This window comes from Theobroma cacao, chromosome 5 (genome assembly GCF_000208745.1).
Source record: "Theobroma cacao cultivar B97-61/B2 chromosome 5, Criollo_cocoa_genome_V2, whole genome shotgun sequence".
Classification (NCBI taxonomy): Eukaryota; Viridiplantae; Streptophyta; class Magnoliopsida; order Malvales; family Malvaceae; genus Theobroma; species Theobroma cacao.
In genome coordinates, this window is record NC_030854.1 from 9,264,949 (window position 1) to 9,286,056 (window position 21,108).

A 21,108-nucleotide genomic window follows, 5' to 3' on the forward strand; every position below is an offset into this window, starting at 1 on the left:
AGAGTCCTTTCAAATGAATTGTGAGGCTCTATATATAGTGTTAAAAGTGACGGTTACATAAGAATAGGCTTTAATGCGCCTAATGAATGACATTATTATGAAGAATATTAATGTAAGTAACCGTTACTGTAATTGAATGTAGTAAGACTTGTTCTCAAGTAAAGGTAATAGAAAAGAGGTGTACAAGAATAGGTACGAGAGAAGAAGCTGTATGAGAATAGGTACAAGAGAATAAGCTGTACATGAATAAGTATACGAGAACAAGATAAGAGGGTGAAACACTTGTACTTCAGGAAAGGGTTAAGAGGAAGACCTCTTAACTACCTCCATATCTCAGCCACCAAGCCAAACTCTCTGAAACATCCCAAGATGAAAGTAACCCATGAACCCTGTCACTTATTCTGAGTTACTTTCACTGTCATCCAAGTGAAACGGTTATTCTATTCAAAGTGGTTGTTCTACTTGTATTAGTTATTCTATATGGAGTAATACTTTACTTTTTCTAATTGTTCTGCTTTAAGTAATACTTGAAGTAGCGCTTCACTTGTTCTGCGTGAAGTAGCGCTTCACTTGTTCTGCGTGAAGTAACGCTTCACTTGTTCTAGTTATTCTGCGTGAAGTAACACTTCACTTATTCTGGTTGTTCTCTATATAATATTATGTTGTAACATAATTCTTTAGAGTAACAGTATTAACCAAAATCTAGTATCTACATGGAATGCATGTTATAATTTGATTAATTAAATTGTGTACAAAAATGGTAGCTTTAACATGTTTGTCTTAATTTAGACAAAAAAAACATATTTGGTGTTAATTTAGACAAAAAAACATGTTTGGTGTTAATTTAGACAAGAAAATATGTTTATCTTAATTTAAGACAAGAAAAATATTTTTTATCTTAGTCTAGATAAGAAAACATATTTGTCTCAATTTAGACAAGATAAAATATTTTTATCTCAATTAAAGACATGAGTTATTTTAAATTAAGATAATATTAAGAGAATTTTTGCAAAATGAATCAGACATCCATGTTAATAAAAAGAGACTCAATGTTTGACTATCACTCTTTTATTTATTATTAATTTTTTTTAAATAAATATGGATAATAATAAAATAAGAGTTATTATTCAATAAGGAGTTTTATTTTATTAAGAACTCTAAATGATAATTAAAGAATTAACTTATTTATTCTTTAATTTTAATTTTGATAATTATGGAGCATGCTTGATGCTTCCATAACTTTAAATGGATGGTCAAGATTGATTCAAAGGTGTTTTATTTTAATTAAACCTTTAAGGCAAGAGTTTTAATAACAAGAGAAGAGATTGGAAGAAAATAAAAAGAACGTACTTTTTCTTGAAAAAGTTTCAGCCATCACTTCTCTTCTTCTCCTCCAAGTTTTTTCGAAGAAAAAAAAGACAAGATCGATTGTCATCTTGTAGTCTTGCATTTCACACCTTATCCACTCAAGGTTCAAATTAAAAATATTATTGAAGAATAAGTGGTAAACTTGTGTAGTCGAGAAATCATTCATTAGTATGGTGGTGTCCGAAATAAGAATCTCAAAATAAAATGTATGATTTTTCTTACTTATTATATTCTTATTTTTTTATTTGATGTGATTATGTTACTTGCAATAATAATAATATGTGTTTTCGCTTGTATAATTGAATTATTTACTTTTTTTATTAAAAAAAATTTTGAAATCTATACTTTATACAATCATATCAATCCACTAAAATCTTACTCTAATAGCTATCTACCTTATTATCGATTTGTGGTAATAATGTACTGGCATCTCTAGGAATCTCACCCATGCCGCGACAACGGATAAGTCAGATAAGTCATTGGATCCCCTCATGTAAGTCGGTGTCCATGGATTAACCATTAGATAATGGCCTGGTACCATCCAAGGGCCATCGAGAAGGACTCGAAGATAATCGCTTTCTTCCATAAACTTCACAAGATAGCTTTCATCGTCGAGATCCACCACACCATATCTGCCTTTAGGTTTCTAGAGAACAGCAATTCTATCACGTAGAAGCCTATATGATATTGGGCGACCAAGAATCCGCACGATAACCGATTTGTGCCACCGCCTAGCTAGCTCTTCTTGTTTCCTGTTTAGATCAGAATGAAGGAGATGCCGCCTACTATTTCAAACCTAAAGTCGTCAGGATTTTCCTCAGTTTCGCTACTGTCCGCCTCACGATTGACATTCTCTATCTCCTCATCTGGGCATATGTTATCTTCAGAAAAGAGCACATCATCATGGGACAACATTAATACCTCCTTGAAAGAAAGGTTGTCATGCATGACAAACGAGCCATCCCCAGAAAGGTCGCTGCAAGATTCTTCCCTTAATTTGACTTTTTTCCTAGTTTTATCATCCACAATGGTGGGGGTAAGGTTTTTTGTACGGAAACCTCAACCGCCATTCAAAGAATCTCAGTTAAGAAATTGTAATATCAAATATTATTGATGATAAATTTAGGCCACATATGCATTCATTATCATTGTATTAAAAAAACACTAAATTGATTTTTCTTTCTTAAAATGGGAGTGGACTTGCCTATGGGATAGCGAAAGGTATCCTAAAAAAAAATTGAATTTTATGAATAACTTGACCATTACCAGATCTGACTTGCACGTTCAAAATTTACATGTTCCGTTTCTATAATTTTTTAGCACTTCTTTTTTGATTCTGGTGCACTTAATTATTTACGCTTGCAACCATCCTCTCCTCAATTCAAAGTTTCAAACGAGTGGGTAGGGCATACTGATATCTATTTTTAATTATGCTTGAGTTTTTTATGTTAAACGTAAATATTTAAATAAGCACCCATATGTATTTACCATTTGTCAAAAAGTTATAAATACTCTTGAATTTCTAATTCTTGTGACTAAAAGAAAATAAAATAAGAAGACGAATGAAAAATTAGATACTTTTCTTCCGTTTTCACGCGAGCGGTTACTAAAAAAAAACGGACAGAGAGAAAGGATTAGCACGGACGAGGTCAATTTAGCACGTGAGTGAAAGAGGCGGTAGAACACGAAGGCTCACGTGATTCCCGAGGGGCGAGGGCCCTTGATTTGAAAAGACATCAATTTGGTCCAAAACCATAGTTTTCGAATTTAATAATCATCGTAACAACTAGCACTACAAATTCATAGCACCTGAGGAAATGTCTTGGTAAAGGGGGAATCAATTTCCCAATTGAGAAAATTTAACCACCCCAGTATGGCAAACCCAATAATTATTCATTCGGCTTCTTTTTATTCTCCTCAGTTTTCCATTAATATCATTGCAGTTTTAATTAAAAGCAAAGTGACATAATCTTTTGCTCACTTTTTCCAAACCCAAATTTTTATCAATGATAATTGAGATAAGTCAAGTTTTATTAATATATGGTTTAAAATTTTCTAAATCTTAAGTTTACTAATTCAATTGTTAGTATTTATTAAATATTTAAATTTACCTATTAACCTCAAAATGATACAATTATCATGAATTTTCATTGATACTACACGTCTCACGTTACTAAAAGATGTCATAAATTTTAAGTTTATGAGTAAAATCTTTTTTCACTCGACAATTATATTTTTACAATAAAAATGTAGATCTGTATGTAAATATTTGAATAAAAAAACCCACTTGAGGAGAAGTTGAATATAAATTTTTTAAGCAATTTCAATGATTTTGGTAACTATAAAATCATTCACTAAATTGGTTCAATACTCCCCTTGGAATACCTTCTTTTCTCAAATATTAAATTAAATTTAAAAAATCAATAAGTTTTAGCGTGTAAACCCATAAAAAAACTTTAATTCCATGTCAAGCCCGTATCCCAGCTATGCTTAATCAAATCAGATACTCAAACAATGAAAAAGAATGTTCATTTTAATTTCCTGGAGGAGGAGATTATAGGAATGAGAAGGGCAACTTCATCTTGGAGACTAGAGATTGTTGAGTCAGGCTACTCGTCTTGGGGGTTCTCAGGGGGAAACGTTTTCTGAGGTGCATTTACTACAGTGATAGGACAGCTTTAAATAAGGAAAAGTACCGTTTGCTTTGACAAAGGGGTGGACAAATTTTCCGAAGGCGAAATTCTGATTTTGAAAATGTAAAATTCAAACCATGTGTTGTTTCTTATTAACATTATACACCACTCATTTTTGTAACCACTTGGCATTGAGTTGGTGGGTTGCCTTCCAAAAAAATTCAACCCAAAAAGATGAGAAATTAAAGAATAATTAATAACTTCTTCGAAGTTCTAACAATTCAATTTCCTCTTTATTATTTCTCTTTGGTGGGGCTTATATATGAACATTTCTTGAACTCATAACAACTCTATTAAAATAATTAGACAAACTCTATTTAATTAAATTTATTATATAACACTATTATTTAATTAAAAATTAAACTTATACTATAATACTGTTATTTATTTTTTAAAATTTATCTAACTAGTTTGTCTTATATATGATCATTTGTCTATAAATATGAAGGAATTCAATGTAAAATATAAGATCAGTTCTAAAAAACAAAAAATTCTTTTTATAATTTTAAACATTGCACCCGAACATTTATCTCATTGGTTTGTGATCCTAAAGAGCAGGTTCAAATTCCCCTCCCCTAATTATAAAAAAAAAATCTTAAATATGTCTTATGAATTATACTAATAGATAAAATATCAGAGCCACCGTTAAAACCAGGAGTACCGTATTTGGCCAATGCATATCTTTTATCTGTTATAATTCATTTGCATGGGATTATTCTCCAGAGATACTAAAATCTTACCATGAGAAAATAAAAGAAGTATTAAAAAAATATAATGAAGGGATCCAGACTCTCACAAGTAGTCCCAAGATCCATGGGATTATGAAAAGTAACAAGAAGAACAAAAAATGACTTCCTATTCATACAGTCGCCTGCAGCAAAACAAAAAATCTGTAGGAAACAAAAAGATTATCAATAAGATTAAAATTTACTTTATATATATATTTAAGATTTTTTAATATATAATTTAGATTTAAAATTTTATATTATATAAGGTTTTATCTTCTTCTAACAAACTTAAAAAAGCAAAAGAAAAAAAAAGGTGAGTGGATGGTGGATCCAGATTTGTCTGTAATTAACAATAGAGTTAAAGTAGTAACAGTTTTTTAATTTTTTTATTATTATATATATAAAACTTAAAATACATAAATCACATTCTTAATCACCTTTAATGTAAAACTTTAAATTCATCACTATCTCTAACATATAACGAGTCTTAAGTCGTGGCAAAGACAAAACACTGCCCAAACACGGCTGGGAAAACAACATGGGTAAGTTATTGAGTTGAGAAAATGATATGCTTTGGTTTTAGCGTTGAGTTGGCTGGCGGCTGGCCCCGACGTGTAACGCAACCACTTACGTGTGTGATATGCGGGTGCGAATTTCTCTTTCTTTAGTTTTTTGTTTATGTGGAGAAAATTTTTTTAAAATAATAAAGTAGTGTTTAGATAAAGATAAGGGTAGCCACTAGCCAAGGAGATCACTTCTGTGGCCCGGCGGGACATTGCATGAAACATGTATGCCTCATTCTTATTCAAAAGTTTTTCCAAGCTGTGTGCTAAACTTACTGTTTACGTCAGAGAAAAAAATAAAACTATGTTTATCACTGATTTTGATTGCTTGCGTGGTTATGTAGTTGATAGAGTTTTGTTTTTTTTAAAAAAACTTAGACTATTATTTAAATAAGAAGAAGTATGAATTGTTCTAGATATTGAAACAGACTCAAATTCACTTTTTTTAAAAAAAAAAAAACCAGAAATATTGATTTCATTACAAAAAACTACCTTAGGACAGTAACAAAGCATAACAACACATGAGAAACAGAGACCCCTTCCTGCTAGCATAAGGTAACCCAAGCTGAAAAGCACAAGAAGGGAAAACCCTACCTCAGCCGAGTAATAACAAAGTTAATTCATCCTAATTCTCAAGGAAAAAAAATATTAAAAGTTAAAAGAGGTTTGCTTTTCATACATCCCTTTTGTACATAAGAAACTTATAATATATTGTGTCAAAAAAAAAAGAAATTAAATAATAGTCTAATCATGTAACATTTACATTCTAATCATAAAGTTTTTGTTTTTATAATATATATATATATATATATATACGTTTTTTTTTAAAGCATACGAAATTTATTATATTTAATAACTGTACAAATACCAAAAAGACCAACCAATTTACTGCCTGTACAAAATATAGGGGGTCAACATGACCATCCTTTCTAGCACCCAATGTTCTCTGCCTCCCCTGAACAAAATTGTCAGAAAAAGAGAGATGGCATATTCTATACATTCCTCACACGTCACCCATAAACAAAAATTTCCCAAGAGAAACAACAGTATTATCAATGGTACAAAAATATATCAGTAATCTCGCTATTAGTGAGCATTCAATAAATATAGATACACAGTATATGTTTAAGCATATCTAAACTATATGGTCTAAGGACATTAAATAAATGATAAACTTAAATAATCGTTTACTTCTTCCTTGCAAACGTAGTTGATCTAGTAATTGTGCTTACCTATTCCAAAAGTCTTAATATGCCAATAATAGATACCATTACGATTACTTTTCGGGAGAATTGCACAAATGACCAAAATGAATCACATAACTTTTACCCCAATGTAGAATGGCAAAATCTAAGACACATTCCAATTCCTCAAGGATGGAGGGGAGAAAGGAAAAACATTATCTCATCATTACCCTTAAATTTGGTATACAGGGTAGCTAGGGTTATTATGTTGAAATATCCCTTTTCCTTAGACGAGGTTTTCTAATTATTATTTTTTTCCCATTTTATAATCAGATGCTTCTGACCTCCCATTAGATTAAGTTAATGAAGACAGAATGATATTGATCATCCTCATCAGTCACACAGCCAAGAAAACCCAAATAAATGATAAATCTATCCTAGAAAATAAAATAAAAACAAAAGGTAGGAATCTTCTTTATTTATTGTTTTTGTCCAGAGAGAACTTGGCCGGTCAAAAGAGGTGGACAACCAAGAGAGTAAAAACCAAGGAGTGTTGTAGCATGGGCTGACGCAGCCAAATGCGGCGTCCCCATTTGAATTTGTCGGCAGTTGATGACGTTTTGAGTTAAAAAAAAAGCACGAGGTAGAGCGAGAAACTCCGATAAGATCGACCACGTGTTCTAGACAGAGAAAGTCAAAAGGGTGGTAATTATGCTAGTTGTATTTGCAATTGAAGCATATGCCAAAATTATATAAAACTCTGAGCCATTCAGCACCTGGCAAAGTATTAGTTGTACTAGTAGTCGTTATAGTTGTCATCCTTGAGCCTTTCAAATACCTTGGAAAAGTCTTAAGCGCTTTGCAAACCCATTTCCGTGTTTTTGACTTTCTCAGGTTTTGAAAAACCTCTCTCAAACCACCCCCCCCCCCAAATACCATGTATATATATAATCTAACCCCTTTGAGTCATCCTCCAATTCGTCTTCAAAGTTCATACCAACAAGATCTTCAACAGCTCCAATTCAACCTCCTTCAATCCGATTCTCAGCTCTTGTTTTATACAAACTTTTGCTTTTTCTTGTCCGGGTTTTTCTTGAAATCTTGGTTTCAAGCTTCTTGTGTGGTTTCAGAATGGATGAAATTGATGTTCCTCCATTTTTTATCTGCCCCATTTCTCTTGAGATTATGAAGGATCCTGTTACGGTTTCAACCGGGATTACATACGACAGGGAGAGCATCGAGAAATGGTTGTTTTCAGGGAAGAACACCACATGTCCGGTTACAAAGCAAGTTATTACAGACTGCGACCTCACCCCAAATCATACCCTGAGGAGGTTGATTCAATCTTGGTGCATGTTAAATGCTTCCCATGGAATCGAAAGAATCCCAACGCCAAAGCCACCCATCAGCAAAGCTCAGATAACCAAGCTCCTCAATGATGCCACGTCACCACATCAACAGATAAGTTGTCTTAGGAGGCTACAATCGATAGCTTCTGAGAATACTACAAACAAAAGATGCATGGAAAGTTCAGGCGCAGTTGAGTTCTTGGCTTCAATTGTAAGCAATTACGATTTTACTGCAGCTGAAGAATCATTTGATAACGAGTTTGAGTCAACAAGACCAACTGATGAGGCTTTAAGCATTCTCTACAATCTCCAACTCTCAGAAGCTGCTCTCAAGAATCTCATGCGCAAAAATGGTGATTTCATAGTCTCCTTAACGAGAGTAATGCAACGTGGAAGCTACGAGTCTCGGGCTTATGCAATATTGTTGTTGAAGTCCATGCTGGAGATAGCTGATCCGATGCAACTCATCAGCTTGAGACCTGAATTGTTCGTCGAATTGATTCAAGTTTTGCGCGATCAAATTTCTCAGCAAGCCTCAAAAGCTACTCTACAGTTGCTGGTCAGCATTAGCCCATGGGGAAGAAACAAGATTAAGGCAGCAGAAGCCGGCGCGGTATCTGTCTTGATTGACTTGCTTCTTGATTCATCAGAGAGAAGGGCTTGTGAGATGATATTAACAGTGCTGGATGCACTATGTGGATGTGCCGAAGGACGAGCCGAGCTGCTAAGGCATGGAGCAGGGCTTGCAATTGTTTCAAAGAAAATACTTAGGGTTTCCCTGGTTGCAAGTGAAAGGGCAGTGAGAATTCTGCTGTCTATTTCCAAGTTCTGTGCCACTTCCAATGTGCTTCACGAGATGCTGCAATTAGGTGTTGTGGCTAAATTGTGCTTGGTGCTTCAAGTGGATTGTGGATACAAGACTAAAGAGAGGGCCAGAGAGGTGCTTAAGTTGCATGCTAAAGCATGGAAGAATTCTCCTTGCATACCAATCAATCTGCTCTCTTCCTATCCAGCTTGAGAAGGAGAAAACTATAGATCAGAAAGACTCAAAGGATTTTCCATTTTTTCTTCTTTCTTTTACAATATAATTATGTACATAATTGTTCATTGAGAAAATTAAATATCAAAAGCAGCATGCACGGGCAAAAAAACTAGTGCCTGCACAAAATTGCATAATTTTTGGCAAAAGAATTTTGTTCTATGTTTGGAAAATTGATTGGATACTCACTTCACAACTTATTGACAAGTTGTTAATTAACTCAATTTGGCATCAATTCATCATTTGCCTAGCTCGTTTAATTGCTTGTTGAAGGAATATTTTTTTTTAATTTTGAGATTAAAGAGTTAATCTTTGTATAACACAGTAAATTAAATTGAGAAGATTTTAATTTGTTAAGATTTTGCTGCTTGAGCACTGCTTTGAATAATATATTTGATAAATGATTGATCTGCCTTAAAGCCACATGCATATTTATTTATTTTATTTTTTTTGTTAATTTTTCTTTTATACCTCTCCACAATCGGTTGCTATTGACCTGATCTAATTCGGTAATATTCCCTGTTTAGATGGTTAATTAAAGAAAGAAAGAAACGAAGGCAAATTAAGATGAAAGGACAAGCTTTATTGAACCATATTTGGATTGTATTGACTAGGAGAATTGTTTTGTCACAGTTCTTATTGGGGATCCTTTTGGGGTTGCTGCTAAATGTGTATTCTTGGCCAGTGTAATGTTTGGTGTTCCCCGTGCTTATATGGCAGTGCCAATGCCATGTAACTATAATGTCATACCAAGTCTACCATTAGTGGTTTTTGATAGTAGATTCGAAGTGGCATTTATGTTTTCATTGTTAATAATCAATCGAATTATGTTTTTCAAAAGAGAAAGGAATCAAGGATAACAAGAGCAAAGGAGAGTAGATGATTATTATTAAGACTTATTTTGCTTTTTCCCACCAAATTTGTTAGAACAAGGATAAAAATAGAAAACTTTTAATCAAGCCTTGCGTGCCTTAATATATTTGTTAATTTTCCATCATTAGTTAACCAAACATGCTTTCTATTTCTTTTTCTTGTTTTGTACACAAAGATATGCTTTCTCTTGTAAATATCCATACATTAATATGTGGATATGGTTATGCCGTTTATTTGATTTTTCTCCCATGCGTTAGCTCAATGTATATCCTTTACATTCCCATGTGAATACTTTCCAAATTCGATAGAGCCTCGGAAAACATTTCTAACAAATTGGTGACAACGGTCTCCGGCGGAGAAATTAAGCATCTTCCAGAGACAAATGCAGGCCCTAAAGGTTTTGAGAAATTGAGTTCACATATTACTTTTCCTCGGGTGCACAAAAGTTGGGTGCAAGCCAGCGTTGAAATGAAACAGGTGCAGGTGGGCCGGTGGTGGCGTCGGCGGAGGTCAGCGTTCACTCTTTTAATATTACGGACGTCAACCATGGTTCATGCATCAGTTAAACGACATGGAGCTGGGGCTGGGGTCCAGAGACCGAGTCCAGCCTAATCAAAATGGAAAAAGAAGAGGCAGCGTCCTTTCACTTTCATGCATGCAATTTCAATTAAGCCAGCAATCTTTTACCTTTTCTAGCTCTACCACCGACGAGTTCTATAACACAAGGGGAAATTACACTGATTGATTTTACTTGCACTATATGTTATCATGACAAACATTTTGCATTTGATTTCTTTCTTAATTTCTCATAGAAATTAATAATAGTGCTTACCTAATTCGTTTCAGATGCATGCATGCATGCATTTTCTATATTTAATTGCACAGCATACTCTTCAATTTTCTTTCATTTGATCACGTATGTAAATTTCAAATTACACATTCTGCTTTTGCTTTCAATTTTCTTTTATGTTCTTGTGGCAAGTTGTGTGACGAGTCAGAAACCGCTGGTTTTGAGTTTACCAACCTATTTTAGCAATGAAATCAAGCTTCCATTAGCTCACACCCCAAATTAAATTATAGATGAAAATGTCCAATTTGCTTTACTGTTTCTTTTTCTTTTTGGTTTTCATCTTCTTTTTGGTTTTCTATTGGCAGCATTCAAATCCCCTTTCCCCAAGTTAAAAAGAAATGAAGACAAAAAATTAAGTAACAAAAATAATAATGAACGAAGCCTAATCTTTAAATTACATTTATTGATTGACATCCTAGAAAAAAATATTAATGTATAGTTAATTAAAAAGAGTCAAGGCTTCCCCAATTAGCATAGCTTCCCTAACTCCTATATGATCATACCTGGTAAGAGGTGGCCGCACCTAGCTCCCTCGAATTATCTTCAACCACTAAAGAAAATAATAATAATGTTGAACAGCTAGAACATAAATGGTGTCAAATATTGAACAGGACGAGAAGTAATTACTTAACTTAATTTCCATGCATGCATTGCAAAATTTCTTATCTAAAAAATCACTAACATTAATCATATCCTTGAGCCATTTTAGTTCATGAGAAATTAAATTATAAAAGTTCAAATGGAATAACATCATACATCCATATATGCAGCTAATTAATATATTAAGACTAGAATTAGCCATACGCTTTGTACTAGTATCTCTTAATTTATGGTTAAACTTGGTCATGAAATTGCCAACGACTCATTTATTATTTTCTGAACCAAAATAAGAAAAATCTGACGGTAACAAGCACCTTGTGGTCAAACTAAATGCCCAGCTAACACTGCCGCTAGCAAGACACAACTTGCACATGGTAAGGCTACGGCTACGACACACCAAGAATTAGCAGACCCTCAGCTCACCGTCGGACGACTTTTCTGATTCATGAAACATCCACAATCGACCACGTCTCATCTCTAACTATGACATCATTAGATTAATTGTACCCTACTCCAACGATGAATTATGCAGCGTCCTTTGATGATTTATTAACTACTATTATATTTTATTACTACACACATACATAAACTAAAGAAACCTTACATGTTATACACCATTTTAGTATCATTTTGTTTTGTTCAAAGATAGATTTAATCAAAGTTGTGGACTCTTTATTCTGTGAATATTGTCAACACTAATATGATTGCGATTTGGGAGAGGTAGTTTTCGTTATTCTTGGATCTTGGGTGCTTCTAGGATCATGTGAAGCTAGCTACCACCATTGGTTTTGTCAATCCCAATGGACTGTGCAAGGGAAGTTTGAAACTTTAGATTTCTGTCACCAACAAATGAGCTTTTGAATTATTGATAGAATGAGATAGCTAAGAGAAGTTTGAATTTGATTCCTGCTATTGAATTTTTCAAATTTGGAGATGGTCTAGAGAGCCCCAACTGCATGATAAAAAACGAAAACACTGTGTTGTTGATATTAATATGTGGAGCGCAGCCCCCCGTTCCAGCCTTCATCATCTACAGGATGAACAGGACCCTGGTCAAAGCTCCCTCGCTTGCCCATTATTCCTTGCTAGCGTTTACTTAACAAGGAATTTATTTGTAATTTTTTTATGTTTGAATTGCAATTATCGGCATGTTATGAAGGAGGCGTTACCTCTAAATAATCCAATAGGCTGCCAGTATTTGTATTTCATTTCTTAAACAACAAGGATTAATTTACATACACGCACATCATAGAAAAGGATGCTGTGTGTATATATATAATGCTTGTACCTAAAATGTTATCTATTGGCTTCCTACTTTCCTCATAGATAAAAGAAAAACATATTTTATTCATGTTGTGATAAGTTACCCTTAACAAACATACTTTTCATGGTAAACATTTTTGCACTTTCAAAATGATCTAAGTTTGAAATATTAACCAATGATGTTATTTTCTTAACCAACGAACTCTGCGTTAATTTAAGGAACCACAGATTTTGCTCTGAGCCTAATTCTTGAAATTATGAATTGTAATATCTATTTGTAAGTAAAACATAAGGTCCTTCAACTTCACTAATTTGCTGTTAATTATTTTAAATTCTTTGAACTTATACTTTGTTCATATACTGATATTATTTCATCTCAATTCTTTCGATTCTATACATTCTTATAAGGAGAAAAACAGACAAAACTGGAGAACAAAAAAAAATTAAAAACATTGATAGCAAAGGCTAGTGAATCCTGAAGAAAGCATCATCACCAGACAAATCAAATAGACTCCAATTACCAAACAATAGATTTGGATCGTGAACTTCAGGTCCTAGAACTGGCTCTTGTGTTGCTAGCAAGGTTTGACTCATCGAGGAATTAGAATTCGTCCACGGTGTTTCTTGAGAGGATAAATCATCCCCCGGCAACGGTGGCAATGCATAGTTACTTGTTTCTTGACATGTACATTGTTGAACTCTATCTTGATGCTTGTGAACTGATTCAAATCCAGAATAGTATGCCCGATCATTGTTGCTCAAATGATTTTCAGTGGACAAGTCAGAGCGAGTGAAGCATCCAATTAGACCATTTTCTTCTGTTAGCTGAATACTTGAATCCATGTTTGTGTTGGATAAGCTTGAAAACTCTAGAGATGGATCAAATTCACTAGGCAACTGATCTGACACTTCAAAACCAGACTTGTTTTCTGCGTGTTGGTTCAAGAAGTTTGCATAAACGAGTGCCAGATCAATTTGAGAACCATCAGACATCGCCGAGGAGCTATTAGACTCAGCAGAGGCATTCACTTTGTTACCATAGGAATGCCCAATTGACTCAGGTGGAAGTACCCCACATGACAATCCCTTAGAGGGCACACCATCAGTTGGTAGCCTTAAGGACTTACCTCTTCTGTTTTTCCGGCAGCCACCTCCAACTGGCACGTTCCTAAGTGATCCTCCTTTAGTCCAATATCTTCTACAGCCTTTGCAGAAGTACCTTGGTTGAGTTAAGCTGTAATTGTTGTAATAGCAGAACTTGGTATTTGAAGAACCGCACCGTGGACAATTTGGTGAAATCTCCACACTAGGCTTCCATCCTCTCTCCATAACCATTTGCCTTGAAATGCATACCCTTCATCAAGAAAGCTAGCGCGCACTTAGACACACTCTCTCTCTCTGGGGGAGTTGGAGAGAGAGAGGTTCAATTGAAGAAAAGCAAACAATGTCAAGAGAGTTATAAGGGGAAATGGAAATGTGTGAGCAATCAAGCACATGAATGGATTGGTTGAGTTGGTTTGAGGGCACATGAATGCTTATGGGGCCTTGGAAACGTGCGTGCAGCCATGCACATGAGAGTGTGTTAGGCAAGTTGGGGTTCCGGTGCCGTTAAGGATGACGGGTGGTGTGTGATAGTCCCATAGGCTAATACAGTGTGTCGGTGTTTGTCACACGTGGCACGATGCCATAGATGGGAATGAAGGGGGTAAAGGAAGCAAATGCCTCGAGAGGCACAATCAAGTTTCTTTCAGCGGCAGACAACCTAGATATGAAAAATAAATAAGCTCGTTAATGACACCCTCACTTAACCCAAATGCAGAGATGTTAATGTCCTCCTTTCAGGTAAAACCCCCCCTAGCAGGGGATTCACAGATTGAACAGATTATATAAAACAGATGCACACGTGCAATGCACGTGGCTAGTGTGTTTCCTAACAAAGGAATGTCTTTGGCCGGTAGAATGATGACTTTAACAGAGGATCTCTGGGATCATGCGCTTCTTGGATCATGTAGCTTTTACAGGTTTCATGTATACGCATTTTATCACAATGCTGAAGAAATTGAAGACACATATCTGAAAACACTATCTCTAAGCAGTTCCTAATTTGATGCATATCTATATATATAGACTAGAGCACTGATCAACATGGACCCTTAATGAGGATCTAATCAATTATGTTATGCCATCTTTGGCAAATGCTAGTATATAATCTCCAGCTACTTCATTTCTCTTTGTAAAAGGGTTATAGCTTTATGACATTAATTAAGGAGATTCAGAAGGATCTCAAACTGATATACTAAAGCAGGGGACATGAAAGAGTAAATACATTGGTTTTTTTTTTTTTTTTTTGAAAAGGAGTAAATACATTAGTTACAGCATCTCAATTACACATCTCAAAGTGGTCATCAGCCAATACTTTACTGCTGGTATTGTTATGCACAGAGCTAACAATCAGCTTGAACTCAGAATCACAAATGTAAGACAAACCTTGGTACACCACTCTCACTGACTAAATCCTTCTTCAATCACCTCTGCGAGAAGCATTCCGTTTTCGTGCCTTCCATTGATGGATGCCATCAACCATGGTGACAAACCAATTTGGTTTACCTTTTCGAAAAGTAATATAGAACACCGCCACTCCAAATACCATTCCACATCCATACCCCGTCAACAACGCTTCCCAACTAAATCCATTTCCAGAGTTCAAGCCATCTCCATCCATTCCAATTTCATTTTCACCCTGCCAGTTTGATGGTGGTGGTGGTGGTGGAAGTTGATCGTCCAAGTCGAACAATGGAATGTGCAACAGTGGATTTCCCAGGAAGGACTCTTTCCCGAATGTTCCTAATTGCCCTCTTTCTGGAATTCTGCCAGTAAGGAGTGGGTTGAATGAAATGTTAAAATTGCTCAGCTCAGTCAGGTTATTAAGCTGCATGGGCATTGTGCCCGAAAAATTGTTGCGTGACAAATCAAGACTCCTTAAGCATTTCATATTCCCAACTTCTATAGGAATTTGGCCTGAAAATCTGTTCCCGGAGATGTTTAGGACTATAACTGGCAGATTTCCAATCTCTGTAGGCAGTTTCCCATAGAATTCATTGGAACCTAATTGTAACACACTAAAATTCTTCATCTTACCAATATCTTGAGGGACCTCACCTGTTAGTTGATTCCCGCTAAGTTGAATATATCCTGAGATTTGATATCTCCTCACTGATGAACCCATAGCACATACTGGGAAAAAGCCATATCCTTTCAGAAGCTGATTCCACATCCTTCTACAAATTTTCCTAGTAGGAATGGTGTATATAGAACCAAAAGGTGTATATCCGTCTACACTAAGCAACCTCTGTGTCATCAAGCACTCACTCGGACCAGCAATCATGTGGTCACTCTGCCGATTTGATTCAAATATTGGACTAGCATTTCTTCCGATGTTTGTTAACTCATGAGGAACTGCCCCGGAAAGTTGGTTGTTAGCAAGGTTTACCCAAAATAAGCTACCACAGTTTCCAATATCACGCGGTATTTCACCAGTGAGTGAGTTGTTTGCAAGCATTAACCATAAGAGAGAGCTCAAGTTTCCGAGGGCAGGCGGAATTGATCCAATGAGCCCATTGTTGGAGAGATCAAGGGCTTGTAGCTGTGATAAGTTTCCATACTCCGGTGGTATGGTACCATTAAATTGATTGTAGGCCAAGATCAAGAACTTTAAACTTAGCATTTGAGAGATTTCAACAGGCAAGTAGCTGGAGAAATTGTTGTAGCTCAAGTCTAACCGAATGATGTTGGGTAGCCTGTGAATGCCAGAAGAAACTATACCACCTGTATATAAATTCCCCTGAAGTACAAGATATTTCAATTGCGTAAATCTGCCAAAAATATCCTGTATTTCCCCACCAAAATTGTTCCTGCTCAAATCTAAAAACGCCAAGTTCTTCAGATTCAAAAGGGTTTCTGGAATCACTCTAGAAAAACTGTTGCCACCCAATAACAAGCCTTCCAGGGTCAAAATCGATCCTATCTGTAAGGGAATTGGCCCTATAAAATTGTTTCCCCAGAGATTTAGGACAACCAAATTGTTGCAATTCGAAATCTGCATAGGAACTTCACCTTGGATATTGTTTTCAGATAAGTCCAAAGCTACAAGACTACAATTCTCCTCAAAACTAGATGCAGAAATTGGCCCGGTGATATAGTTTTCAGAAACTGAGAACTCTGCAAGCCTTGAAAACCCAGTCCAGAGGTAACCAGTAAAATCATTGGCGCTCAAGTCCAGATACTGCAGATTCTTGCACCCATCAAAGCAGTTATCAATTCTACCCGTGAAATCGTTTATTGAAAGGTTTGCAACAACTAGATTGTTGCAAATTGCTGGGAAACTAAGCCGCAGGTCCCCAAGAAACCGATTTGTGGACAAATCAAGCTTCTCTAAACTGGTCAACCCAGCCAAGTTCAACGCACCTGCTAAGACGTTATGTGATAGGTTGAGGTATACAAGGTTGTGGCATCTACTCAAGTCATCAGGGATTTTTCCCTGTAGCGTGTTCTTTGAGAGATCAAGGTATCGAAGCTGGTTTAAGGCTGAGAAACTCTGGAACATTTCCCCAGAGATTCGGTTGTCAGAGAGGTCTATACCAGTTACTCTTGCCCCGTCCAGAGAGCATGAGATTCCGTACCAGTCACATGGATTCGAGCTCGTTTGGTTCCATTTCTCGTACCCTCCTCTGTTTATGGGATTTCGTTCTTCCAGAAAAGATTTCAGATTTAGCAGGATTTCTTTGTCTGTGTCAAGAGAATGTTCAGACATAGCAGTACCTGCTGCAATTCCATAGAACAATAATGTCAGCTCTGAGGTTTCATATAAAAGATGACTCTCAAATCCACTGGAACTAAAAATGGGTACCCACACTCCGGAATCTAGTTAACAGAATCTTCTGAAAGCAATTCGAAGTTTCATTAAATGAGGACATTAGAAAGTTGAATTCATGCAATTTTTTATTCGAGGAATCAAATCCTTGGAGTTGTTATGTTTTCTTTAGCACGAGGGTAACTATATTTTAAGGCAATGCGTCATAATTGCATACGTTGCTAAGGAATTAGATCAATCCCACGTCCTTGGATTTCATTATATACAACAAATAGTACCAAATAAGGTTCTCCAACAAGTCAAGTCTTTTACGACGAAACAATATACGGCAGAGAGAAGCATCTACTGCCTGCATCATACATTTCCGGGAGGCAAAAAGAGACCCAACTGATACCCAAAGATTAAAATTTCGACTTCGCAGATTTACTCTCGTCATTAGCGTCAAAAAGACAGGCTTAATTATGAATGCCACCAATCTTAGCTTTGCTAAAGCAGATCTGCCTTGAATCCTACAAAGCCATGTGCGTCTATCTTACCTTTGCTTGAAATGAGTACATCCATTACCACCATCATCTTCAAAAACAAAAACCGTGAATAGCTTGACCCTTCTCTTCGCTCCATTGAAACTTAGAAGGCCCGTAGCCAATTTAACATGTGAATACCATCATCCACAAACTATAATATTTCTATGATTTGACTGCATATCTTTAATAAAATCCTTTTTTTTTCTTATCAACTTAAGCAAAATTGTTGTAACTCTATATTTCTATGCCGTGCTTGCTAATTTTTTTTTTCTTTTATTGGTTTGATTGACTAGATCAATCACACTAGTGTCCTCCTCATAACAATAAGCATTAAAAAAAACATTTCCAAAAAGCAAGAGTCAGCAGCAAGAAATGATATACCCAAAAACAAAATATGTTGAGTTGATGATACGATTATTGCAGAGAAAAGTAGCATACATATATATGAATACGAGTAATAAACACAAAGGAAGTGTAGGAAAAGAGAAATGAGATATGGATTTTTAGTTTTTTACCCATCATTAGAATAGTATATGAACAACTCTGAAACGCTGTGCTTCGTTCTTGTGATCTTCTAACATGATTTTGTTTCTCTTCAAACAGAGCAATCCGTTCACTCGAGCATGAAACTGAGAAAGAAATGGTCCTGCTAGAATCATAAATAGTATAAGAAAAGTCAGTTCCACGCGTTGAAATGTCACTGTGCAGTGTTCAACCGGACCAGCCGGTTGTAGAGGACCATATTCATTAAGCACTGAGATACATCTTAACTAGGAATGAGTAGAAGTGAGTTAAAATTCCATTTAATCAATAAAAGTCTGTTACTTCTATTCGATTAAAATAATTAATTCAGTTAAAAGAAATTAAAATCGATTAACTGAATTAATCAACATTATATTTACTATATTTATAAGCTAAGTCTTATATGTATTTCATCCATACAGGTTTTCTGCTTTCACATATAAATAAAAGGTTCAAATTGTATCAAACAAATAACATATAGCACATAATGCTATTAATATTTTTTTTTGGTTGATCTCAAATTTTATCTTTTTTTTTATGTATATAAATATATAATTCATATTTTTATAAATTTTATTAAAATATTAATATCAGTATATCATTGATATGATCAAATAAAACACTTCTAATTAAAAAATTAAACATAATGCAAAACTAATATTCATAAAATTATTTTAATCACTTTTTATAAAAATTTATTTAGTTATAAAATATGTGATTATCATTTCATTTATTTATTCAAAAATGTGAAAAAAAAAGTTTTTTTATTTCAACAAATCACTCACAAAAATTACATAATATTTAGTGAAATCTAAAGGAGTAAACTAATTAAGAAACATATATTCACTTCTTATTATCTCTCGGTCTTTTAAACTAAGTTTACTACATTAGATAATTTTAATCTTATGTTGAGAATTATGATTTTAAATCAGTACATCAAATAAGATTTATAATTAGATAACTTTCATAAAAATTATATATCCTGTATTTAAAATAATATCAACCTTTTGTTTAATTTAGATATTGAAAATTAATGTGCACACGAGGCATTCTACAATATTATGCTTCCAATATTGTTTTGTTATTTTTTATTATTTGAGCAATTGTTTAGCTTTTCTTCATCAACATTATCTTCTTATATTCCTACCTTTTCCTCTTTCTCTTTTCATATGTATAAGCCATTCACTGTCTGTGATTTGGAAAGAATATATGTTTTAGAAAAATATTAGTACCAAATTGCCCAAGAAAATAATATTAATTTCAAATCAAAACATCAAAGAGAAAAAACTTTCCTCTTATATTTTTGTATTTTAAAATTTTAAAGGAATTAGCAAAAGATACAAACTTTGTTGTCTTGGTTCTCTACTTCTCATAAAACATAATTAAAAACAATATTTCATTTCAAAGTCCAAACCCATGTGATGCATTCACTAACTATTATGATTATCAAAAGTTTTCTCTTTAATTTTTTTAAATTTATAGGATGACCCTATGCAACTTTTAACAAAATTTTTTTGTAAGTCATATATTAATCCTCAATACTTCTTTTTTAGTGATATCGACTTAGAATATTTTTTAAATTAATATATAAATTTTTATATACGTTCTTAAGGCTTTTTAAATTTTAAATGATTCCAATTTTGTATTTAACTTTGTCTTTATCTTACAAATTCGATTCGAGTTGGATGATTTAAACTCAAATTGACTTGAAGTTAAAATAATTTGAAATTATCTATTTTCAAATAATTCATTCCAATAACTTGAACTTGAACTTGAAATGAGTCGAATTAAAATAACTCAAATATCAAATCCAAATAACCCATCTCAAAATGACCAAATTCAAACTTGACCAATTCACCCAATTACCACCTATGCATGCATTTACTATTGATCAAAGGACTCGGACAGGCTACATTTTGCAGTAAAGAAATGTTTAATTGTGCTGCAAATTACATTATTAGAGCTATTTTGGTTTCTATTAAAATTCATACTCCCCTTTAAAAGATTAAATGGAGTAAACAATTACAAAAACTTTATTGAGACATATGTTTGCTTTTTATTATTTAGATATCGCCAGATGAGAAATTTAAATTTAAAATATTTATAAAAAAAATGACGAAAATTGCTTTGTTTCTTTTGTTTTAATGAAATAATTTTCCTATTTTTTGGGAAAATGCAGGTAGCATTATTAATCCATGAACCAATACAAGTAACCGGTTACCAAAGTAGATAAGTCAATATAAGGAATCCAAGAAGTCAACATATGACCATTGCCCCGAACGCCTAACTTGGAATTTAACGACAACCGACCATTACCCAAAAAGGGACTTTTTTTTTTTTTTATCAATTAAGCTTATATGTATTGGAAAAAATTGCAATTAATATATAAATATGATATTTTTTAAAATTTAGTGAGGATAGTTCATTATATACAAAAATATTTCTTAAAATTACGTAAATTTTAATTAACTTAAACCAATGTCGGTTAAAACTGATTAATTTAAATATGGCTATAGCTAAATAATATATTGAACTGTATTTCTTTTCTTATTAATTTGGGTTTCGATTAATTTGTAGGAAATCATAAGCGAGCTTTGCATTGCACTTGGACATTGACGCCTAAACATTAGCCGACCATCAAAAAATTAAATAACATACACAAAAATAATCAGAAAATTCAAG

The 21,108-nt window shown here is 34.1% G+C and overlaps 3 protein-coding genes across 3 annotated transcripts; 1 reads left to right on the forward strand and 2 right to left on the reverse strand.

The window, feature by feature from the left end:
- Nucleotides 7,489–9,073, forward strand: LOC18598414 (E3 ubiquitin-protein ligase PUB23). Its single transcript, XM_007027928.2, has one exon. It carries the CDS (start codon nucleotides 7,668–7,670, stop codon nucleotides 8,901–8,903), a length of 1,236 nt encoding a protein of 411 aa, XP_007027990.1. The 5' UTR covers nucleotides 7,489–7,667; the 3' UTR covers nucleotides 8,904–9,073.
- LOC18598415 (dof zinc finger protein DOF3.5) lies at nucleotides 12,946–13,839 on the reverse strand. The gene is made up of 2 exons (XM_018121296.1): nucleotides 13,241–13,839; nucleotides 12,946–13,183 (listed from the first exon to the last, which is right to left on the reverse strand). The coding sequence occupies exons 1-2, from the start codon at nucleotides 13,837–13,839 to the stop codon at nucleotides 12,976–12,978; spliced, it is 807 nt and encodes a 268-aa protein (XP_017976785.1). The 3' UTR covers nucleotides 12,946–12,975.
- LOC18598416 (probable LRR receptor-like serine/threonine-protein kinase At1g74360) lies at nucleotides 14,752–18,425 on the reverse strand. The gene is made up of 2 exons (XM_018120856.1): nucleotides 18,420–18,425; nucleotides 14,752–17,331 (listed from the first exon to the last, which is right to left on the reverse strand). Exons 1-2 carry the CDS (start codon nucleotides 18,421–18,423, stop codon nucleotides 15,032–15,034), a joined length of 2,304 nt encoding a protein of 767 aa, XP_017976345.1. The 5' UTR covers nucleotides 18,424–18,425; the 3' UTR covers nucleotides 14,752–15,031.